General features: G+C 49.4%; 5 protein-coding genes across 5 annotated transcripts; 2 read left to right on the forward strand and 3 right to left on the reverse strand.

Annotated features, from left to right (window-relative positions):
• Positions 1-411: 411 nt before the first annotated feature.
• Positions 412-1,584, reverse strand: SETTUDRAFT_30109 (uncharacterized protein; the record flags this gene model as incomplete). The annotated part of the gene is made up of 1 exon (XM_008021998.1): positions 412-1,584. One exon carries the CDS (start codon positions 1,582-1,584, stop codon positions 412-414), a length of 1,173 nt encoding a protein of 390 aa, XP_008020189.1.
• A 528-nt stretch (positions 1,585-2,112) lies between these two features.
• Positions 2,113-3,737, forward strand: SETTUDRAFT_152660 (uncharacterized protein; the record flags this gene model as incomplete). The annotated part of the gene is made up of 3 exons (XM_008022543.1): positions 2,113-2,260; positions 2,318-3,235; positions 3,286-3,737. 3 exons carry the CDS (start codon positions 2,113-2,115, stop codon positions 3,735-3,737), a joined length of 1,518 nt encoding a protein of 505 aa, XP_008020734.1.
• Positions 3,738-5,933: 2,196 nt separating this feature from the next.
• On the reverse strand, positions 5,934-7,141 carry SETTUDRAFT_178077 (uncharacterized protein; the record flags this gene model as incomplete). Its single annotated transcript, XM_008022544.1, has 2 exons — positions 5,934-6,865; positions 6,918-7,141. Coding segments are annotated over 2 exons (1,054 nt in total), but the record flags the coding sequence as incomplete, so codon positions are not given.
• Positions 7,142-7,801: 660 nt separating this feature from the next.
• SETTUDRAFT_152662 (uncharacterized protein) lies at positions 7,802-14,132 on the reverse strand (the record flags this gene model as incomplete). Its single annotated transcript, XM_008022545.1, has 4 exons — positions 7,802-8,622; positions 8,713-10,169; positions 10,242-13,769; positions 13,837-14,132. The coding sequence occupies 4 exons, from the start codon at positions 14,130-14,132 to the stop codon at positions 7,802-7,804; spliced, it is 6,102 nt and encodes a 2,033-aa protein (XP_008020736.1).
• Positions 14,133-14,763: 631 nt separating this feature from the next.
• SETTUDRAFT_30113 (uncharacterized protein) lies at positions 14,764-22,313 on the forward strand (the record flags this gene model as incomplete). The annotated part of the gene is made up of 4 exons (XM_008021999.1): positions 14,764-14,887; positions 14,985-15,820; positions 15,879-15,989; positions 16,059-22,313. 4 exons carry the CDS (start codon positions 14,764-14,766, stop codon positions 22,311-22,313), a joined length of 7,326 nt encoding a protein of 2,441 aa, XP_008020190.1.
• Positions 22,314-22,721: the final 408 nt, after the last annotated feature.

Raw genomic sequence — 22,721 nt, forward strand, 5'->3', positions numbered from 1 at the left:
GGTTGGAAGCCTCTAATGAACAGCTGAAAATGCAGCTATAGTAACTATAGCTATAGTCATAGCAGTACTGCGTAGCAGTAGGTGGTAAAGTTACGCGCAGAGCGGAAGTGCATTGTCCTAAGAACTATGTAAAGCCTACGTACTAGAAGCTTGTTTAATCATGGTTTCATTCATTTAATAAAGATTCAACTGGGTTTGAGGGTGATATCGTATGATAGATATGCAACATAAATCGAAACAATGACCTGCAGCTAAAACCGCAGTTCACAAGCTGAGGTAAAGACAGCGAATGAAATATTATGTATCGACTGAAGCCTACTAGAACTATCTTCCCGGATCACCCTACGAGTTATCGGGTGCCTGGTGGAAATATTTTGATATAAGCTAACGCAAACAATATTACAACCTGTTCTACATACTTTCTTCGGTGCAAGGAGACCAGTGTTCCAGATGATCAGCATCACCATTGATCACTTCTCGTAGCAACCTTCCCAGCGTATCCACATGCGGTGGATGAACTAAGCTGAAATGATTACCGCTAGTTTGCGACCACAGGACCTTGGAATTAGGAAACTGCTTGTTCCACCCACGAACTGAATCAGTATCTCCCCGCAATAGCAACATCTTTGTTACTGCGACTGACAGATCAAGTCCGCTGCCGACAGCCTCTTTTTCACTGCGAAGGACACCATCCCGTGCTTCGATAATATAGACTCTTCGCACACCCAGAACTGGTGCTGGTTGATACTTGCTAACTGCCGCCATTGTCCCAGCAAAATGGTCCATCAACCATTTTGCTGCTCCTTTGGGAAAGTTCCCCATAAGGCCGCTGTCCGCAAGAAACTGGAACAACGCAACCGGTGGCGCGCCGTATTCAAGTCGGCAAGGAGAGTCTACAATGATGAGGCTCTCTACACGTTCTCCGCGCTCAAGCAGCAAGCGCGCTACCTCGGTAATGTAGTATCCACCAGCAGACCACCCACCGAGTATATAAGGGCCTTGATGTTGCGTCTGCATGATTTCATCAATCCAAAGAGAAGCCAGACCATTTATGGAAATCTCGCTGGGTCCAATGCCAAGATGAGGGCTATTGAGACCATAAAGAGTCCAGTCATTCCCAAGCTTGGGAATTCGTGCATATGACATTGCAGAACCCGAGCCATCTGGCATAAGAAAGAGGTTTCTTGAAGTTCCCGTGGAACTTGTCTGGAGCCGCATAATCAATGGTATCTTGCTCGGTTGTTTTTCCGTTTTCACGGAAGCCCTGCCAGACTCCTCCATTTTTGATCTCTCTCCATTTGAAACAGGCTTGAATTTTGGTGCCTGACCATTTCGACCACCCTTTGTGAGTTTTTCCAGTTGATGAATGAAACTCTGCACATCTGGTGCATGCTCGAAGAAGTCGTCTGGTAGACACAAGTGGGTCGTTTGGCCGATCTTTTCGATAATGGCACGAGCCAATACGTGATCGATACCCAAGTCGGCGAATTCTGTATCATTTTCGATTCCATCCGCACACAATCCTGCCTCATCGAGGAGAATATCTATATACCGCTCGAGATCAGGTTGGACTTGTAAAACCATGTTGAAATGATGTCAAGTCAAATTATATGTGAGAGAAAAAGGACAAAGTAAGAGAACACATGAGATGATAGAAGCAGAAAGACATATTGTTGAGTGAACTCAAAGGCAAATCTTTGGTGTGTCGTTGTCTTGGCATTTCAGTTCATTTCTCGAAGGCGGGACGTTTTGCGGGGACTATTTCGAGAGGCCACATAGATTTACTAGCCAAGCCCGTCGGACATATCAGTACTTGATTCCAGACTTGCCTACAAGTCCTAGGACATTTTGATGGGGTTATCAGTCAGTACTAGCGACCCTAGGTTATTCTCTCACTTGTAAAGCTCCGCTATATAGTCCGGAACGTATTTTTGAGCAAGGTGCAGCGCAGCAGTGTGAGAAGCTGCAAACTAAGTCGATTTCCATTTATTGCTGTTTTGATTGTATCATAGATATGCCGCAGGGGAAGTAGCATCAAATCATTTCTGCTTTCTATTCTTACTCGATCGACATTTGCGGGACAACCACTGGCCCCGGGGCGTTTCAGCCAATATGGACCGTCTTCAACAGATTCAGAGTCAACTCAATCATCTTCCAATATCTGTTAGAATTGTCCTGGGCGGCTTTATTCTCTGTATTCTCTACGCTGTCTTCACCCGCGAACGACCACATGCAGGCATACCAATAGTGACGCTCGACCGTCAGGGCGCCGAAGCATTACTCCCCGACCAATTCTCCTGGTTTAAACATGGAAAAGTAATACTGAGCAAGGGTCTCAAGGAGTGTCCTAGCTGCTTCCAGGTTCGAGCAAGTTCGGGTTACAAGATTGTGGTTCCAAACCGGTTCGCCGACGAGCTACGAAACGAGCCTAATCTGAGTCTGAATGAGAATTTTGCCAAAGACTTCTTCATAGAGTATCCTGGGTTCGACGGACACCGCCAGGGCCTAAGAGACGGCAGTATCATCCATGAAGTTGTCCGTACGAAGCTGACGCAAAGTCTCGGTACGATAACCAACTTCCTCATTGACGAGACTATCGACACTCTTCAGGACGTCTTCGGCGAAGACGAGCAATGGAATACTCGCCCCCTCAAGGATGATATTGCCGACATGGTCGCGCGCTTGACGTCTCGGGTCTTTCTGGGAAGTGAGATTTGCCGGAACGAGGCATGGTTGAAAGTTGCAAAAACTTATGCCATGGACTCTTTCGTAGCACAAATTCACCTCCGTATGTGTCCTGGCCCTCTAAGACCTATCTTGCATTGGTTTATACCAAGCTGTGCCCGGCTGCGCAGAGGTGTCCGCGAAGCAAGACGATTGATCGACCCAGAAGTTCAATTGCGGAGGAAGCGAGCAGAGGAGGCAGTTAAAGCCGGTCTAAAGCCTCCAAAAGAGACGGATGCAATTGGCTGGATGGTCGAAGTTTCACGAGGGAGGCCAATTGACCATGTCGGCTGCCAACTGTCTCTATCGATTCTTGCGATCTTTAGTACTTCCGAGACATTGTCTAGGGCAATCTTGCAACTTTGCGACACCCCTGAGATTGTAAAACCTCTTCGGGAGGAGGTCATTCGCGTTCTTCAGGCAGAAGGCTGGTCCAAGATTACAGTTGGAAAAATGAGGCTCTTAGATAGTTTCCTCAAGGAAGTGCAGAGGACGCGTTGCCTTGATCTAAGTAAGTGGAACCGCCTGATAATGATGATGATATGCTGACCGGGGCTTAAGCATCCATGAAGCGAATGGCTAAGAAGAACATTACTCTATCTGATGGCACTGTATTGCCAGCTGGCAGTCAAATCATGGTGTGTGACAATCTGGCTTTGGATCCCCGAATTTTCCCAAACCCAGAGAAATTTGACATGAACCGCTTCCTTCGTCTGCGGGAACAAACGGGCCAGGAAAACTACCACCAGTTTGTCACTCCTTCACCATCACTTATGGCTTTTGGTTATGGCCAGCACGCTTGCCCAGGTCGTTTCTTTGCATCAAATGAGGTTAAAGTCGCGCTTTGCTGCATGTTGCTGAAGTATGATTTTCGTCTCGTTCCTGGCGCGTCTCCTCCAAAAGATTTGGAGTTTGAGACTGCTACAACATTTGATCCGGCTTTGAAAATTCAGACTCGAAGGAGGAAGGAAGAGATTGATGTTAGGAATCCGCATCTGAACAAGAGCGAATGAAGCCAGCTCCACTATCAACGAAATGTTGCCTTTTTCTAAAATACGTTGCATAACTCGACTAGTTTCTGTTGCGTACATGTTTGGAGATTTGGAAGAAAAACGTGAAATAAATTACCTTGAGACGAATGTTATATGGGTGTTTGACACATACCTTTGTTATCTTGTTAGCTAGTATAATCATATGTCTTCTACTATTCTATCTTAGTCCTCGATGTTTAGGAGTTTTATTTATTCTATGTATAATAAAATTTCGATTACTAGGGTATATGGCTTTAGTTGAAGGATTTTACAAACAGTATGCCGGTGTAGAGCGCAGAACTGCGATGTCTTCTCAGTGGCTGGAGCAATGCCGACCTCACAAGTTTCCTCTTAGGCTGGAGCATCAGAGGCAGTCTCCTGTTCCTGTACAGGACCCACTTTTCTTTTCGGGGCGTGAGTGATAGATTGAAAGCTATCTACAGTGATTAGTAAACTACTTATTTCTAAAGACCAGGGGGTGGGACCTAACAAGCACAAGGGTCACCAGCGACCCTGTAGACCGGCATATCATCAAGACTAAATACAACTTACAGTTCCTTAGCTATAAGACTACCTACGTCATGTAGAAATTAGATATAATCGCGGTACATTTGTGGCCCAACTGAACATGTATTACTAATCATGCAGCAACAAAAATGTGAAGAATCACGCTACGTTCTTTGATACTACCATTCACAAGAATTTCATATCTATAGAGAAACTGGGGTTCAATAAACAATAGCCTCTGTACTAAGTCCTTGATATCATGACGTATCATGACGATTGAAAAGATTTGTTGCGAAACAGCTGAGTAAGCTCATCTTCTCGCAGTCAGACCTCTTTATTACTTGCTATGTATCATTAGTAGGGCGAAATACGGCTAAGCAGAAAATTCTCACGGTCTCGGGGTGGCAGCAACAATGTTCGCGTTAACGCCAGCCTTTCGGTCACTCATGCCGCGGCAGTCTTTCACAATGCTCTCGTTTGATTCAGACCATGTTTCCCTTTCTGCGCGCATCTTAGATACCCTTAGATGTCCTAAACATCGGTGACTTGTTGACTATTGCAATTTGGCTTCATTGCTGTCTTGGTAGGAGCTAAACAATATATGAGCGATTTAACAACTAGTAGCTAGCATTCGGGGCATTCAGCGGTCAGTACTCAGCATTTGGCAGCCAGGGTCGTTGGCTGCCAAGACGTCAGCATATGTACTAGCTAAGCGTTACTATTCCTAACCTTTTCTTAGTTTAGCGTTATTATATAGCTAGTTAAAAGCTACTATTTTAGCTTAGTTTTCTATTTCTTTGAACAGAAGATGAGAGTATATAACGCTAAAGCTTCACCGTAATAGGTCCGAAGTTAACAGAAATTACCCCTGTAGTGCTGTACACTTGAAGAAATGCTTCGTGTCGAACAAAATGAGGCCGGGATACTTAACGTAAGCTGACAAGCTTTGTAAGTATATATATACATATATTGGCTCGTGAGTGATGTAGATGGATATAAAGTATAAGTACATTTAAAAACCTTTCATTTTCTTAGCATTGTCTTTGTTACAACTACTTCATCTTCAAACGTTCTTTAAACGAGTGAAAATACAATTACGTCAGAATGAAGTTGTCTATTCCTATTATAGCATCAATCACCGCCACTGCATCCGCAACGTCATGGTTGAGAGTTCAACTGACAATCTGTGGCAAAGATCCCAACAACATCCGAGAACTCGCCATCTCTCCTGTCGAAATAATTGACGTCGGCTTTATTTACAAAACTCAATTTTGCGCAGCCAGGCTTATAAGCGCTTCTCCCGACCTTGACCCTAACCTGGTCCAGTGCATATTCTATGTTAACGGAAGCCATGAATCTTCGTACATTGGATCCCCACAACTTATGGCGGGACAAAGACTGGTCCCTGTGGACTCATTTGGAGGCATTTTCTGTACAAAATAAACAGAGTGCAGGGGCATATTCAGGTTAGGGGTTGCAGAGAACAGTAGATAGGAATATGATTTTGTCTTTTCACACAATTTGGACTTGTTTCTTACTTCGTAGAAACACATTGACAAAGGTAAACAGGCTTTTATCACCTGTTAGGTTCACAGATAATAGTATATGCCACACCATAATGATGTTTCAGTATTGCCTTTGGAAGGTTAAGAACGTGTAATCATCAAGAGTAATTTATACAATCTGTGGATAGTAGTATCTCTACTAACTCTATAACTATAGATAGGAAGCTAACTAAAGATAACAATCGCATGTAAAAAGAGTATGACAAGCCTATAGCCTAGACTTAACAACTGGTTTCTGCCTTGGTAATGGCGACGGACTGACAGATTCCGGTTCTTGTGGAAGATGCGGAAGGGATTGTACTAGCACATTGCGGATATCGTGAGTCCGAATAGGTTTTTTGAGCACAGTATCCATGCCTGCATCCAAAGCCCCCTGCACATCCGACGTGAATGCACTAGCAGTCATACCGCAGACGATTCCACGATACCCTATCGCGCGAATTTGGCGTGTAGCTTCCCGGCCACTCATGACTGGCATTGATTCGTCCATGAAGATGAGATCAAAGGGGAGCATAATCTCCATGCTCTCCTGAACCTTCTCCACCGCAAGGAGGCCATTTATTACAAGAGTGGAGTTAGGCAAGCCCAGCTTTTGGAAAATCTTACTAATTAGTCTCTGGTTGACTGCGTTGTCCTCCGCTATCAAGAGTCTGCAATGCGCATACTGATGGAGTGGCTCAAGGCCAGAGTTTGGGGGTCGTGGAACGGGCGTCTCTGTGATGGGCCTAATGGCTAGCGCACCATCTGAACCGAATTCACGGGACGCTTCAAGTGTATCAGGAAGAGCAAATGGAATCCCACAGAATGGAAATTGATTTACTGGTACGGGTGGGGCGTGTTGACCAGTAACAGTGATCGATGAGTGTGGAGAGAATTGCTCATGGTTTGGGACGGCAGGCTGCCATTCTACACGAAAGGATTGAGGTGCGCTCTCATGCTCTTCTTTTGTAGGGCTATCTGTCCAAGGATGGTGCGATGCAGCAATGGTGCAGCTTTTATGTGTCTGCGTGACGGTTTGCGCCTCATAGTGAACAGCCACTAGCAAAAAATTAATTTGATAGGCCATGAGAGACAGCAGAGGGTCACATACATTCTTCTGAGATCTCGCAAAGTCGTTGCAACTGAATGAGGGCGTCCTGAAGGCCGGGGCTGTTTCCCGCCGTTGAAGAGGAAATGATGTCATCGCCGCAATCACGGGATGCTGACTTGGAGAGCTCTTCCATTTTAACGTTCAGCATCTGGATGCAGTCTCGAAACTTTTGAGAAAGCTTTTTGAGCTCAATTCTTGTTGAGGGCGCAGTGTATGGTTCCATTGTGGGTGGCTGAACAGCAAAGTGTTGGTGTTGCGGTTCGTGAGTGTGAGCTGTTGCTGTTGCCTGATGTCTCCTTCGCCAAGACGCACCCATAATTCCCGCCCGCCCGTTGCATCAACAGGTTGATGACACGAGTGTGGAAATTTTTGCTCTAACTCAAGTATTTTATGTAAACTTTATAAGTTGACATAATCTACTGATTTCGAGTACGATTTCGTTTGCCTTGTGTCAAAGTCACGGGACGCACCGGCTGTCCTAAAATGGTTAGCGCAACACGAGTCTTCACTAATGCCAATACAAGTTCCATTCCTCTAAGGTGTGTGTTTGTGATGCAATACTCAACTTTCGACAGCAGATCTGGCCCACTAGTGGTAATGTATATCGGGTTTTGACTCCAAAAGTGGGACGATGCCTTCGTCGACACATTTCTCGATGCACGTGTTGTTTACCCTCCGCATCACTGCAATCCCAAGTCACAGCGTCGCAATCTATTTGGAAAGATACAAATTAGTTCGAGAATCACGAAAGAGATTTGCGATAGGACTAGAGCCATATATCGCACTGTTAACAAGTTTTCCCATCTCATTAGATCCCAGAAACAACAGCCATGAAGATGCAACTGGACTTCCAGAACAAGGTATTAGAATTGACTACCAACAAACTACGCCAGCATACCTAGCACCTCCCTTAGCTTTTCGCCTAAAACATCAATCTTTTTTAGAAACGCCCCGCTTTCCAGCTCCACATGATGAACAACCGTACTAGGGCCCCATTCCCTAGCAACGCCCAAGTCACCTGCTGTAGGAACTACAGTTATCAACTTCATACCATTGTTCTCAACAGACGCGGGCTTGTACGCCACCACGAGATCACTCGCAAGCGTCATGTTTTTTTTCTGCGCGGGTCTGAGAATGCGCATGCGCTTCAGGCGATCCATTGACTGCGCGATGACATCTTTTGAGGCTGTGGCAGGGTCGAGTACGATGACGCCTGCAATGTTGTTGTGAAGTAAGCCTCCGACTTCAACGGCAAGGACACCACCGACGCCAACACCACCGAGAATCACTCGTCTGCTAGAGCTGATACCTGAAGAAATAGCCGAAGCAAGAGTTTGCGCAATGCTCTTAATGCTGGATTCGTTTTCCGAGTCGGTACCTGAGGCAACAGCCCAGTTGACGCCATAGACAATGATTGCAAGATCGAGACTTGGAATCTGTCTGTAGTTGCTGGAAGACCCCGATTCGTCAGCAAACAAGAAAAGCATTGTACCTGCTGAGTCTGGACCTTGTAGGTGTGTGAAGGCATCATTCGAAGCCAGCTGTGAGGAGGTGAACGACTCTTGCGTTGGCATTGCAGGCATCTCGATGGACTTGGGTGCGCTCTCGACTTCCGAAATGTGCTTTGAATCGACTGCAAGGGTCGGTTTGTCGAAGCCTTCCTCAACCTGATGGCTAGCGCTCAGAGCAAGTACATCGGCCCGTTCTCTGTCCTCAGACTCAGTCGGGGTCAGAGGCTGCGCAAAATCGTCACTCTTGGTGCTCTGTGCGTACGACAGTCCGGGAGGGGTGAGACCATGGTTTTCAGCAAGGGCCTGCTTTGCATCGCCGACTGTCCTGTTGTCCAAGAAGAACGTTGCTGGCAGGTCCAAGTTGAGTTCGTGATGACATCGTGAAAGGACCGCAATGGCAAGAAGCGAGTCAATACCAAGATCGTCAAAGCATGCTTCATCCGTCATGTCTGCAGCAGAGCAGCCTGCTTCTGCTGCTGCGATATCGAAGATGCGGTCAACCAAGTGATGTTCTCGGTAGGCCACCGGATTACTCTGAACAGCCGGCACTTTGGGTTTGTTTCCAGCTGTTGCGGCAAGTCTACTGACAGCTACAACATGCCCACTTTGATTCCGGTCCTTGTCTGCAATAGCTGATGGCTGAGGGTGGATGCTAGCGACAGCATGCTCATGATCGATTGGCCGAGGACGGACAGCAACCTTTGCTGAACCACCCAAGACATAGTCCAGCACAGTCTTCTTCATCTTTCGGAACCGGAAGCCTGAGTACATGCCAATAAGCTGACCATCCTCAGTGCCAAAGATATAGCAGCTGCCCTCAAACCGTCCGGTAGACCCTGGTACTTCATGCAAGCTTACATATGTAGTGTACTTTTTCCCAGCGACCAGCGGCTGCCACATGCACGAATCGGAAAAGCCGTCAGCAATGCAGATCACCTCCGAGTCATCAAACCGCAGTCCATTGTTGATCACAAACCCCGAGAGATGTGTTACTCCATCATAGAGGTAGGGATTGCAGACATGCTGAGCGTGCTCGTCGGTGACAGGTGCGGTGACGGATGCAACAGCATCTTCCGACTCAGTGCTCAAGATGACCTCGTCGATAGCATGATAGCTTGGGCTATACTTGACATAGAAACCGAACATTTTGTACACCACAGGGCGTAAGAGGCGATGGGCTTGTCCCCTTGCAGCAAGTGAGCGAAGCTGTGCCATCCGGGCTTTGATCAAATACACAGTCTGTGAGATTGCTGGTGAAAGCGCAGCTGACTTACTGCTAGATAGGTTGAACACTACCTGGCAACCTCCTACTGGCTTTGGAGTAGCACCGGCTTCGCTCTTGTACTCAAACACAATCTTTGTGGTCTTGTCGGTGGCAGAGCAGACGGCAGAGGTCAGAATTACTGGACTGGCAGATCCATCGAGTAGTACTGGATGTTCAAGTGTGATATCCATCACCCTCAATGTTGTGGCGTCAAGCTCTTCACCACTTGTACTATTATCCAGCCGGCAAAGACAGTATTTGCTTGCTGCAAGAGCCATCTCGCAAAATATGCCGAGCGGCGTGATTTTATGCCCATTGACGACATGGCCTTCGATTGCATTTCGGAGGCTGGGCGTGGAAGTTTCCGATGAAAAGACTGCTTTCATCGTTCGAGAAGCCTCATCGAAGCTTTCATGTTCCAGCATGTGCAGTGTTGATGAAGGCAACTGGTTCTTGACTTTATGCCCATTGTCGCTTCTATCACCCCCTGCAGAGTTGTGGACGCTGTTAAGAGCCTTTTCAATCTCCCATGCAGGAGGGCTGGTGTACGGAATCCAATAGTCCTTGTAGTCCCAAGCATATGTAGGAAGATCCGGTAGCATGCGCAGAGATCCTACGAACTCCGCATGATAAGTGGGCCATTGAACAGTCATACCGTTCTCATAGCTCGCCTTCAGTAAGGCTCCCAAGGTATTCCAATTTTCCTCATTTTGCTTGAAAGCAGGTAACATGCGCGACGCTGGAATGTTCAGTGTCTTTTGCGCGAGCCCCAGCAAAACTGGACTGGGACCAGCCTCTACCCACAAAGACTGTGTGCCAGTGAAGCCAGCCGCCTCGACAGATTGCAGAGCACGGACAAAGTTGACAGGCTCACGAGCTTGGCGAGAGAGGTATTGAGCGTTGAAGACACCAGTTTCCGTCACCACGTCTCCAGTCAAACTGGACACAATTGGTATGCGAGGCATGTTGAACTCGACCTTTTCTGCCAATTTTTGGAATTCTGGGAGCACCGGCTCAACCTGATTGGAGTGAAAGCCAAAAGGTACTCGCAGTAGTGTAGTCTGAACACCCTCAGCAGCCAATTCATCCTTCAGAGTTGTCAAATCGACTATGCTGCCGCTAGCGACTGTGTTGACTGGAGAGTTGAGACAAGCAATGCAACAAGTGGAGATTGCTCCCTGAGATTGTTTCTTTTTGATGTGTGCATCTAGGCCATGGCCACTCAATCTGGTGGCCAACATCCCGTACGCATTGGACTCCAAGTGTTGTTCCATTAATTGCGCACGCTGACCCACAAGATAGAGTGTATCGCTTGGTGACAATACACCACCGACGCAGAGAGCTGCATATTCGCCAAGGCTATGACCCATGACAACGTCCGGGACAATGCCCCATGATCGTAGGATTGTTGTCACAGCAAGCTCAAGCGCCACGATCGCAAGCTGCAGCTGAGTTGGAGATGCTGTACTCAAGTCGAAGCCATCGTCGGCAATAACAGGCATAAAGTCTGGGAGACCAAGAGTTTGGGTTGACACTTGATAGGTTTCCAGCACGCTGCGGAAGGACTTGCTAGTCTGATACAATGTCTTTCCCATGGCGGTATATTGGCTTCCCTGGCCTGTAAAGAGAAAGACCACTTTCGGAACTTTCGGTTTCTGGACATTGCCCTGACTGGCGCTGCTCTGAATGTGTTCAATGAGTTGCCTTTTCAGGTCTTCCATTGAAGATGCTACGAATGCCTTGCGCAAGGCATTGTGCATACGCCTTGCAGTAGTTGTGTATGCCAAGTGCTCAAGGCGTGTGCTAGGTGTTTTCTCCAGGAATGCCAAAAGTTGCTCGCAGTTTCGCTGTAACGACAGTGGGGTGCGAGCAGAAACTGCAACCACATGGCTGGTACGTGGATCGGGTGGTGTGGAGCCTTTCAGCTGAGGTCCTTCCTCGAGTACCAAGGAGCATATTCCCCCCGAGGCATCGAAGGAATTTACAAGCATCCTCACCTTCTCATCTCTTGCCTTTGGGCTAGCTCGAAGTTGCGACTGATCCAAGGCTATGTGGACATGGCGCTTGTCGAGCTGAGGAAACTTGCTGTTGATCTTGAAGGGAACCCCGGGCTGCGGTGGAATCTGGCCATGCTTCAGCATCATCAACGCCTTGATCAGCGATGTGACGCCTGCAACACCTTCACCGTGTCCAACAGCTGCTTTGACAGCCCCGACTGTCAGCGGATTGCTAGCATTTCGCTGACCCCCCACTACATTCAAGACTGAAGTCATTTCTTCAAAGTCCCCAGCTTGGGTGCCCGTGCCATGCATCTCAACGTAGGATATTTCCTCTGGATCAACGGCTGTTTGACCGAGGACCTCACGGAATGCCTTCTCCTGTGACACATGGCTGGGATGGGTAATAGACGTCGATGTTGTGCTATAGGAGCGTGCGGCTCCACGAATAACACCCAGGATGTTATCGTTGTCTGCCAGTGCATCCTCAAGACGTTTCAACACGACCATGCCCATACCCTCGCTGCGAGCATAGCCATCTGCATCATCGTGGAACGTTCTACAGCCGCCTTCGTACGCAAGCATACCTGACCGGCTGAGAGCTGAGAAAGCAAAAGGGCTGGAGAAGATAGAGCCACCTCCGGCGAGAGCCATGTCGCAATCCCGAGAAAGCAGACTCTGCACTCCCAGTGTGATGGCAGTGGTACTCGAAGCGCAAGCGGCGTCGAGGGAATAGCAGCCACGCCCAAACTTGTAGGTGTAGTTGATACGACCAGTGATGAAGGCTTTTGCAATGCTAGAAACGGCATAGATATCTAATCCTTGCTGATGTAGGCTTTCGGTCCAGTCCATTCCCGTAATGCCAAAGAAGGTCGCCACCCTATCTGGGTTCGTGGACGGGGTAGCCCCTGGGTAGTACCCAGCCATCTCAAGCGCTTCATGTGTTGTAGTCAGAGCCAACCGTGCCACGGGGTCCAGCTGCATAGCCTCCCGCGGCGAGATGTTGAAAAATCGGTTGTCGAAGAGGCCAGGGTCGCGAAGCCAGCCGCCTTCCTTGGCTGCGGTGGAGTTCTTGAGCTTGTGCGTAGCATCGTAGTATCTGTCAACATCGAAACGGCTCTTGGGTATCTTCTTGATATGGCACTTGCCTTCCAAGAGATCTTCCCAGAAGCCATCTAGAGTGTCGTTGTCGGGGAATCGACCTCCCATACCAACAATGGCTACCAGGTCTGATGATCCACGAGTGGTTGAAAACTCTGGATCAACAAAAGCGGGTACGCTAGATGAGACCAAATCGTATGCGATGTTGGAGCCCTTAAGAGACTTTTGAACGAAGCTCATGTGTGGGGTTTTACCCATTTCATGAACCTGGAGATTGCAGGTCTTGTCAGTCTGGGACACGACATCCCGAAGGCGGTCCGTGCACGTCTTAGTAGCTTTGTCAATTCGTAAGGGCCTCTCCAAGATATTGACGAGAATTTCTCCAACCAAATCTCGCAAGGTTGTGTGTCGACATGGATCCCCACCTCCGACTGGATCGGCCATGGTGATTTTAAACCAGTCAATTGTGCGGTCCAGGAGAGGAGATGTTCCCACCATCTCGTAAACATTGGGAATTGGCATGTGATGGGTGTGGGATGGACCACCCACATCGGTAGGTATGTGTGGAGCATTGTAGATTTCCGGTGACGCTGCAGCAAGACGGGAGAAGGATGATGGCGTCCCTATCAAAGTGACCCAACCTTCGGAAACAACACCTATTCCGATCCTCTGTAATGAAGGCACACTATGGGACTCGTGGTATTCATCAAGAATCTTTTGCATGCGATCTGCCTGTATGCCGAGATATGTGACGAACCAAGCTCCTGTTTCATGAGGAGCCACAAGGTTACTTCGCAGCCGTTTTGTAAGAGAGATGTATCGGACGCAAATGGTCAGAATCTCTAGGGTTACTGGTAGTAGCTCTGATGTGTCCTGCGCAGCAACAAGCGGGACGGCCGCTAGCTGCCCTGAGCAAAAGGCCAGGATATGTGTTGGATTTGCGCTGGAACCCAGTATGGATGGGTCTTTCTCCGCACGCCTAGAAAGAGAAATCAAGGTCAGTCTCTATTCGCAATCCCATTTATTCAAGTTTGACAGTCACCTACACAATGATTTCACCGAGTCGCCCAACGATGGCTAACACAGTGGGGATGAAAGCACTTGTGGGCACATCAGGGTCGGCATCTTCCTCAGCCAGCGCCAGCAGCGATTCCGAGCGAGTCCAATCTCTCTCTTCTGGCCTCAACTTTGCAAACTCAATGTCCAATTTATCTCTTGCCTGCTGGAGAAATGTGCGTGCGGCTGGTGAGGACTTTGAATGGCGGACCAGCGCCTGGATCATAGACAGCCGATCAGTGGCCGTATCGCCGAAAACAAGCAGATGAGTATGTGTATCTCCCATGTTGAATGTGGGAGCTGCGAAGTGAATTGGGTCTCTGCTGGAAGAAACAGATGCAAATTCATAAGATCAATCACATCGGCTTTTGCACGTGTTATCATCAACAGAGTGCTCAGACCTACCCTCAACCGTTTCTTGCAGTATTACCCGTGCAACGCACGGTGGCGACTTCGTCTCACTGATGCCTAAACCAACATAAAGATAAGATAACCGCGCTGCAATACAACTAGACGAATCTTCTTGAAAATTGTCCGCAGAAAGCTCCGCTATATTTTCCGCCATGAAGCCTGCATATAAAGTGGAAACCTAAAACAGCGGGGCTTTTATAATGAGGCGGGTCGTTCCCACACTTATATCGATGACTTTAGTGGAAATTGCTCCGCCATCGATACTGTCCACTTATGTCCCGATTCGGGATGGAGGTCTTTGCCGTAAACTAGTGCACTACGTGTGGGGTTAAATGTTGTATCAAGTGGGTGGCGGAAACGTAACTAGGTATCTCATGTTAGCAATTAAAACAAGACTCCATGATCTCTGGGCTTGTCGTTGCATGAAGTTTGAGCGTGATTGAAGCGCAATTCTCAACACCAGATCAACCGGCCTTTCAACAGACCAACTGATTCATACTACAACCATGGGTTCAATGCCAATGAACGACATTTACACAGGCGACATTGCCGTAATTGGCATGTCCTGCAGATTTCCCGGCAATTGCCAAGATGTCGACAAATTCTGGAACTCAATAGCCAGTGGCGAGTGTATGTAGTCCTGTTGATGAATCCCATTCGCAGTCCAATGAGCTCAATTTGGCTGGTTCCAACGAGTCATACTACGGGGATACTGACAACTGTCCAGGCGCATGGAGAGAAATTCCAAAAGACCGGTTCAACGGTGATGCATTTTGGAGTCCTTCTGAGCACAGACGAAGCAACAGCAGCAAAACCAAGTCTGGTTTTTTTCTAAAAGACGATGTTGCTCGCTTCGATGCCGGATTCTTTACACTCCCAAAAGCCGAGGTCTTGGCTATGGACCCGCAGCAGCGCCTGCTCATCGAGGTAGCATATGAGGCTCTCGAGGCTGCTGGTCTTCCTCTGCAACGCATCGCAGGCTCGCGGACAGGCGTGTTCGTCGGTGTCCTGACAGACGACTACTACAACATCCTCCGCAAAGATGCGGATAACATGCCTACGTACACATTAGCTGGCAACCATGCAACTACCATGGCGGGTCGGCTTTCTTGGCTGTGGGATCTCCATGGACCGTGTTTGACTCTTGATACAGCTTGCTCAAGTAGTCTTGTAGCATTACACACGGCTTGCCAGAGCATTCGAGCCATGGAGAGCGACATGGCCATTGTTGGTGGAACAAACCTCATGCTTTCACCTGATATGTTCAAAGTGCTAAGTAGTGCATCATTGCTAGCTCCAGACGGGAGGAGCAAAGCTTTCGATGCATCTGGTGATGGTTATGGAAGAGGTGAAGGTATTGGGGCATTAGCGCTCAAGCGAGTTGAAGATGCAGTGCGCGACGGAGACCCTATCAGAGCAGTAATAAGGGGAACGTCCAGCAACCAGGATGGCCACACCAAAGGCCTCACTCTGCCAGATTGGAGAGCACAAGCGGACTTGATCCGCGATGCATATGACCTAGCTGGCCTAGGGTTTGAACAAACCGGATATATCGAAGCCCATGTGAGTACAGTGTCTGCTGTGCTGACAGTGCAAAACTGACGTTGGCTTTTCTGTACAGGGCACCGGAACACAAGCAGGTGATCAAGAGGAAACCAAGGCCCTCTCAACTACGATTGCAGCCGGGAGATCAGCTGCCGAAAAGCTGGTGATCGGTTCGGTCAAGTCAAACGTACGTCCAATCTTACCTCTAAGCATACAAAGGCGTATGGAGTTGATGTGCTGAATGTATCATTTCCAGATTGGACATCTTGAGGCCTGCGCAGGCCTTGCAGCAATGGTCAAAGCTGTCCTTGTCCTTGAACACGGGCTGATCCCCGGCACCATCACAGTTAAGAACATCAACCCAAAGATTCCGCTTGACGATTGGAAACTGGCCATACCTAGCACGCTAGTGCCCTTCCCAGAGCGCCAAGGCATCCGTCGTGTCAGCGTGAATGGGTTTGGTTTCGCCGGCACCAATGCGCATGTAGTGATGGATGACGCATTCTCGTACCTGAAAGCCCGGCAGCTCAATGGAATTCACAGCACACGCAATGGCCAGGACCAAAGATTACTACATGGAACCGTTAGTAATGGCCACTCGAACGGGACGACGGGCAAAGTTGCCAATGGCCAAGCAAGTACCTTACCTCTCGTGTTCTCTCTGAGCGCCCAAGACAAAGATGGCATCGATCGAACCAAACAGCAGCTAGTCGAGTATCTCCAGACCAAAACAGGGACAAGCGAAAAGCTTGAGCAGAAAAGCTTCATGGCTGACCTGGCGTACACCTTGAACTCACGACGCACTTTGCACCAGTGGAAGTCTTTCGCAACAGCATCTTCCGTTGGAGATCTCCTACAAACTCTGCAGGACAAGGAAACCCCATCGCCACAGTATCTTTCTGCAAACCGGCCGCCCAGTCTAGGTTTTGTGTTTACCGGGCAGGGAGCTCAATGGGGTGGCATGGGCATGGAGCTCATGGTCTTTCCCACATTTGCTGAGAGCGTACGCGCCGCAGACGAATACCTGGTGTCCGAATTGGGCTGCGAATGGTCTGCTGAAGAGGAACTCCGGAGACCAAAGGGCCAGTCTCAGCTGGGTATCGCCGAGTACAGCCAGACACTCTGCACCGTCCTGCAAGTGGCATTGGTAGATCTCCTCAAGCAGTGGGGGATTGAGCCCAAGGCGGTAATTGGTCATTCCAGCGGCGAGATTGGAGCGGCGTATTGCCTCGGAGCCTTGGCTAGGAAGGACGCATGGAAGATAGCGTTCTACCGCGGCATTTTGTCAAGCAGCCTCAAAGAGCTATCGCCGAACACGCATGGGGCCATGATGGCTGTGGGAGCATCTGTTGAACAAGCAGAAGCTTTGATCAAACGCATAGCCCCCGGCCAAGTCACCGTTGCTTGCATCAACTCGCCTTCAAGCGTAACTTTGTCAGGCGATGTCGCTGGAATCGATAAGCTCACCGAAGTCATCAGCCAAGAAGGTATCTTTGCGAGGAAACTTCAAGTCGATACAGCATACCACTCACATCACATGGAGGCCATTGCCTCTGCCTACTTGGAGGCTATTGATGATGTGCATACTCAGTCTGGCAATGGCCAATGTGTCATGTACTCGAGTTGTACAGGTACCAAGGTTCAACCAAGCGAGTTGGGTCCAGCGCACTGGGTACGAAATCTTGTTTCTCCAGTCAGATTTGCTGGCTCCGTGCAGGATATTATTCGCCCACCCAACAGTGACAAGACGGGTGGAAGAGCAAATGTAAATGCAGTCGATGTCCTCGTTGAAGTAGGTCCGCATTCTGCTCTCCAGGGCCCTTCGTTACAAAGCCTGAAGGATATAGGCGTTACCAACGTGCCATATCGTTCTGTTCTTTTGCGTTTTGAGGACGGTGTCAAGACTGCTCTCAGCTTGGCTGGAGACCTACACGCGCAGTCTGTTCCTATTCGGCTCGAGCAGGTCAACGACCTTGCTACCGTAGCTCGTTTGGCATCTCGCAAGCCTCATACTCTGGTTGGTCTCCCCTCGTACCCATGGAATCACAGCCAAAGATATTGGGCCGAAACACGATGGGCTAGGGAGCAGCGCTTGCGCAGGTTCCCACACCTCGCTTTGTTAGGAGCACCCATTCCGTCGCCCACTGCTGGCGAGCACACTTGGCGTGGATATATGCGCACCAAAGATGAGCCTTGGCTGAGTGAGCACAAAATCCAAGGAAGCACCATATATCCCGCTGCCGGTTTTCTTGCCATGGCCATCGAGGCTGCGATGCAAATGTCGAGTCGGGACCGGAAAGTGAGTGGCTTTCATCTCCGCCATGTCCAGTTTGTATCACCCATGATGATCGAGGAGGACGAAGACGTCGAGTTCTCGATTGTGTTGAGACCGCATCAAGCAGGCACAATGAGTACAGCCAGCACTTGGACTGAGTTTATCGTCTCAAGCTCTCCGGATGGCCAGAGGTTTGAACGTAACTGCCTTGGTCTCCTCGATGTAACATACGCGGGTGAGCGTGAGAGCACAGAGATGGCAGCTGACAAGACGACCCTGCAACGCTGCGCAAACGAGGCCCAAGATCTTTGTACTACCAGGCTTGATGTCGCTGACTTTTACACACATCTCGCATCTATTGGGCTTACCTACGGGCCAAACTTCAGAAAGATCAGTGCCATTTCAAGACGTGGCCAGTCCGGTGGTGGCCAGAGCAGTGGTTGTGTCGACGTTCCTGACGTCGGCCTGAATGACACCTCATATTCTCTGGATGGGGTCAGACCACACGTTGTACATCCGGCCCTTCTGGATGCTGTCATTCACATGGCATTTGCTGCAATGGATGTGAAGAAGGCGTGGATCCCAAAATTCGTCGACGACGTTGTCATCAACATGGATGTGCCTTGGTCTGCTGGTGATCACATTGCAGGTTTCTGCAATGCCCAGGATTATGGCGCCAAAGAATTTAAAGCAGATATTTTCATGCAAAATCCAAACACGCAAGCTCCAGCGATCAAGCTGATCGGTCTGTGCTATGCAAGCCTAGCGGATGAAGCAGAAAACGACGGAGGCGCCACCAAGCCAAAGAGCGTGTGCGGGAAACTGGATTGGAAGCCTGCCTTGAGTCTGCTGGACCCACAAGACATCATCTCTGCAATTGAAACTGAGCTTTGTAATGGAACTCAGTGCACTGTATCAGCTCTGTCCAAGGTGTCCAAGTTCATCGACCTATGGCATCATGAAAACCCAGACATGAAGATCAGTGAAGTAGCAAGCTCTAGCCGCCCATTGCTACCCGAATTGAGCATCACCCGTAGCGTGTTCTCAACTAGCAAGTACGAATGTGTCTGCTCTGATGACCAGAAGGAGGCGATACAGGAAGTGCTGGATAAGATGAATGGTCAGAACCTCAACTTCGAGCTGATAAGCACTGCCGAGGCTTTGCAACCAAACAAGCTAAAATCCGACTTCGTTATAGCTTCTCACATGGGTGAGGGCGAAAATACCAAGGAAGAGCTCAATACACTGATTGAATCTCTGGACGGGGAGCATCGCCATACTCTTTGTCTTGTCGATACTGCAGAGACCGCCGACAAGCTTGCATCCATCTGCTCCGCCAACTCGAGAATTACTGAAAGACTGCAGTTCAAAGACGACAAACTCGTTGCGAAAATCTTTGAAGTGCAGAAGCACAGTTCAAACCACACCAATGGACACTCGGAGCCATCTGATATTATCATCCTGAGTCCACAAAGCAAGAGTCCAGAACTGGAAGTGTTTGAGAACACTCTGCTCCAAGCTTTGACTGCGAACGGCCGCACAGGCAAAGTGCTTGTTTGGGATGGAATCTCAGATGAAGCTGTTCGGGAAAGGCCTTGCATTTCGCTCGTCGAGTTCGATAAGCCCCTCCTCGGTGATCTCAGTGAACAAGACTTTGCCCTGATGAAGCGAACTGTGCTCCAGGCTTCACACTTGACCTGGGTGACGGGAGCAGATGATGCGATGGCTGGTGGTACTCCCATGGCCGCCATGATGATTGGAGTCATGCGCACTCTGCACAACGAACTTCTCGCTCTCCAACCACTCTCCATTCTGGTTGATAGATCGAGCAAAGAGGGCCAGCTTGCACGATCCGCTACCGTCACCGCAGAGATATTCTGCGGCAGGCATATGGAGAGTACTACGAGCACTCTTCCTCCGGATCATGAGTTCCAGATTCGCAACGGGATTCCCTACATCTGTCGTGTACTTGAGGACGAGACCATCAATGAGACTTTGCATCTCAACACCAATCCCAAAGAATCATCCATGATCGAACCTCTACCCATTAGCGCTGCTACAGCAGCTATTGAGCTGGCTGTCGGAAAGCCAGGTCTTATTGACTCGATCCGTTTTGAGCCCAAGTCGGATGCAGGTGCGCCTCTGGATGCAGACGACATTGAGATTGCAGTCGCGGCATCTGGCTTGAATTTCCGCGAAGTCATGACAATTATGGGTCTATTGCCATCCACAACCCTGGGTTTGGAGGCAGCAGGCACCGTGATGCGTGTAGGAAGTGGCGTCACACATGTCCAGAAGGGCGACCGAGTCGCTCTGCTTGGGAACGGTGCTCACAGCACGCTGTTCAGAAGCAAGGCAAATTATGCGTTCAAGCTGCCAGAGAGCATGTCTTTCGAAGAAGGAGCTAGCCTGCCAGTGACAAGTTACACAGCTTGGTATGGTGTCGTTTACATTGCTCGAGCACGGAAGGGGCAGAGCATCCTAATCCATGCTGGTGCAGGCGGTGTTGGACAAGCGGCACTACAGATCGCAAGGCACTTGGGTTTGGAAGTCTTCACTACAGTCAGTAGTCCAGAAAAACGACAGCTCGTCCAAGACCAGTATGGTGTCGCCGAGGACCACATCTTCAACAGCCGCGATTTGGAGTTCGCCCAGGGAGTGAGGCGCATGACAAATGGAAGGGGCGTAGATATCGTTCTCAACTCTCTTGCAGGCGAATCAATGCGACGCAGCTGGGAGTGTATTGCTCCAGGCGGCCATTTCGTCGAAATTGGTTTGCGAGATATTCTGGACAACACCCGCCTGGATATGCGGCCATTCCGTTACGGCGCCACCTTCTCTTTCTTTGATCTCAAGGACATTTGGGACAACCGTCCTGCTCTTATGGCCGAGATCGTACAAGGTACCGAGCCGTTGCTCACACAAGGCATAATCAAGCCAGCAGCCCCTTTGCTTACACACACCATCTCTGAGATGGAAAAGGCAGTGCGGCTGATGCAGTCGGGCAGACACACGGGCAAAATTGTGTTGCAGTGGAAGCCTGAGCATGTCGTACCAACCCTACGCTGCCCTTCGCCGCCTATGGAACTTGACCAGAACGGTGTCTATGTTCTGGTTGGAGGTCTGGGAGGGCTGGGACGCTCTCTTGCCAAAATGCTTGTTGCTGATGGCGCGCGCAAGCTGTGTTTCCTCAATCGTTCGCGTAACCTTTCAAAGGATGCTGAGCAACTCCTCGCCGAACTGCGAGGGAAAAACATTGCAGTTTTGCCCATACCCTGCGACGTTTCTTCGGAATCTTCTCTGAAGACTGCCTTTGCGCAAGCCGAATCTGAGCTTGACGGCCCCATCCGTGGCTGTTTCCAATGCGCAATGGTTCTCCGTGATGTTTTATTCGAAAACATGACCTACGCAGACTGGGTTCAATCGACACGTCCAAAGGTCCAGGGAAGCAAAAACTTGGACGACCTTCTTCCCGAAACGACTGACTTCTTCATCATGCTCTCATCTTTCTGCGGCGTTTTCGGCAATCGTGGCCAGGCCAACTACGTCGCTGGTTGCGGCTTTCAAGACGCACTGGCTCACTCCCGTCGCACACGCGGCAAGCACGCCGTGAGCATCGACCTGGGGCTCATGCGTGAAGTCGGTCGCCTGGCCGAAGAGGGCGCTGTGGGCGATATTGCGCAGTGGGAGAAGGTATGGGGCATCCGCGAGCACGAGTTTGTCGCCTTGATGAGGCTTTGCATGACACCCGACCAAACAGGGGCTCAGCTGCCAACAGGCCTGGGAACCAAGGCGGCTTCAATCGCTGCAGGTATCGAGCCACCGTACTACTTTGATACAGATGCCCGCTTCGGGATTGTGGCTCGCATGGGCGCTGCCGAGCTTGATGACGGAGCCAAGGCGGGAGGAGGTGGTGCAGAAAAAGAAGCGCTTTCTGCTCTTCTTTCTAAAGCAAAGAACCTGCCTGAAGCAACATCAGCGGTCCTTTCTGCACTGGTACTACGCGTATCCAAGATGCTGGGTGTCCCGCCAGAAGAGCTCGATACCGGTCGCTTCTTACACAGCTATGGTGTTGATTCTTTGGCTGCCATTGAGCTGGTCAACTGGGCATTGCGGGAATGTCAGTCACGCATTGCCGTCTTTGATGTCATGGCCGGAGTACCTATGGCCGTCTTCTCAGAGCGCGTCGCTGTCAAATCGAAGCTGTTGGCCAAAGGAGTTGTCGAAGCGTCATGAAAAGGCTCCCACGTTTGCATCGTTGCACGTGACTTAGCTCGCATGCCACGATTTCGCAGCTACTATCTAAAATTAGCCGATGTTGTCCCGCGTGGGGTGCCATAGTGGGGGTTCATAGTCAAGGGTCGCAGGTGTAGTAGATCTGTATGCGTGTCAGTCGGATGCTTATCATTGGCCCAATTCGTGTGCCAATTGGATTTTGGGGATAGCCTAATCGAAACATTTTCTATGCAAGATGGGAGCTTTGAAGTAATCACCGGAGTTGTACTTGATCCATTCTGGAGGGGAAAGTTTCCTTGCTGTCATAGGTAGAAACAGGATTTGTAATAAGCAACGGCGTTGTAAATGTTGAACATGTTGAATAATCTGCCTGCAGTGGTATATTGATTTATTTCCGGACCCTTATGG

Source organism: Exserohilum turcica, assembly GCF_000359705.1.
Source record: "Exserohilum turcica Et28A unplaced genomic scaffold SETTUscaffold_1, whole genome shotgun sequence".
In the NCBI taxonomy this organism is placed as follows: Eukaryota; Fungi; Ascomycota; class Dothideomycetes; order Pleosporales; family Pleosporaceae; genus Exserohilum; species Exserohilum turcicum.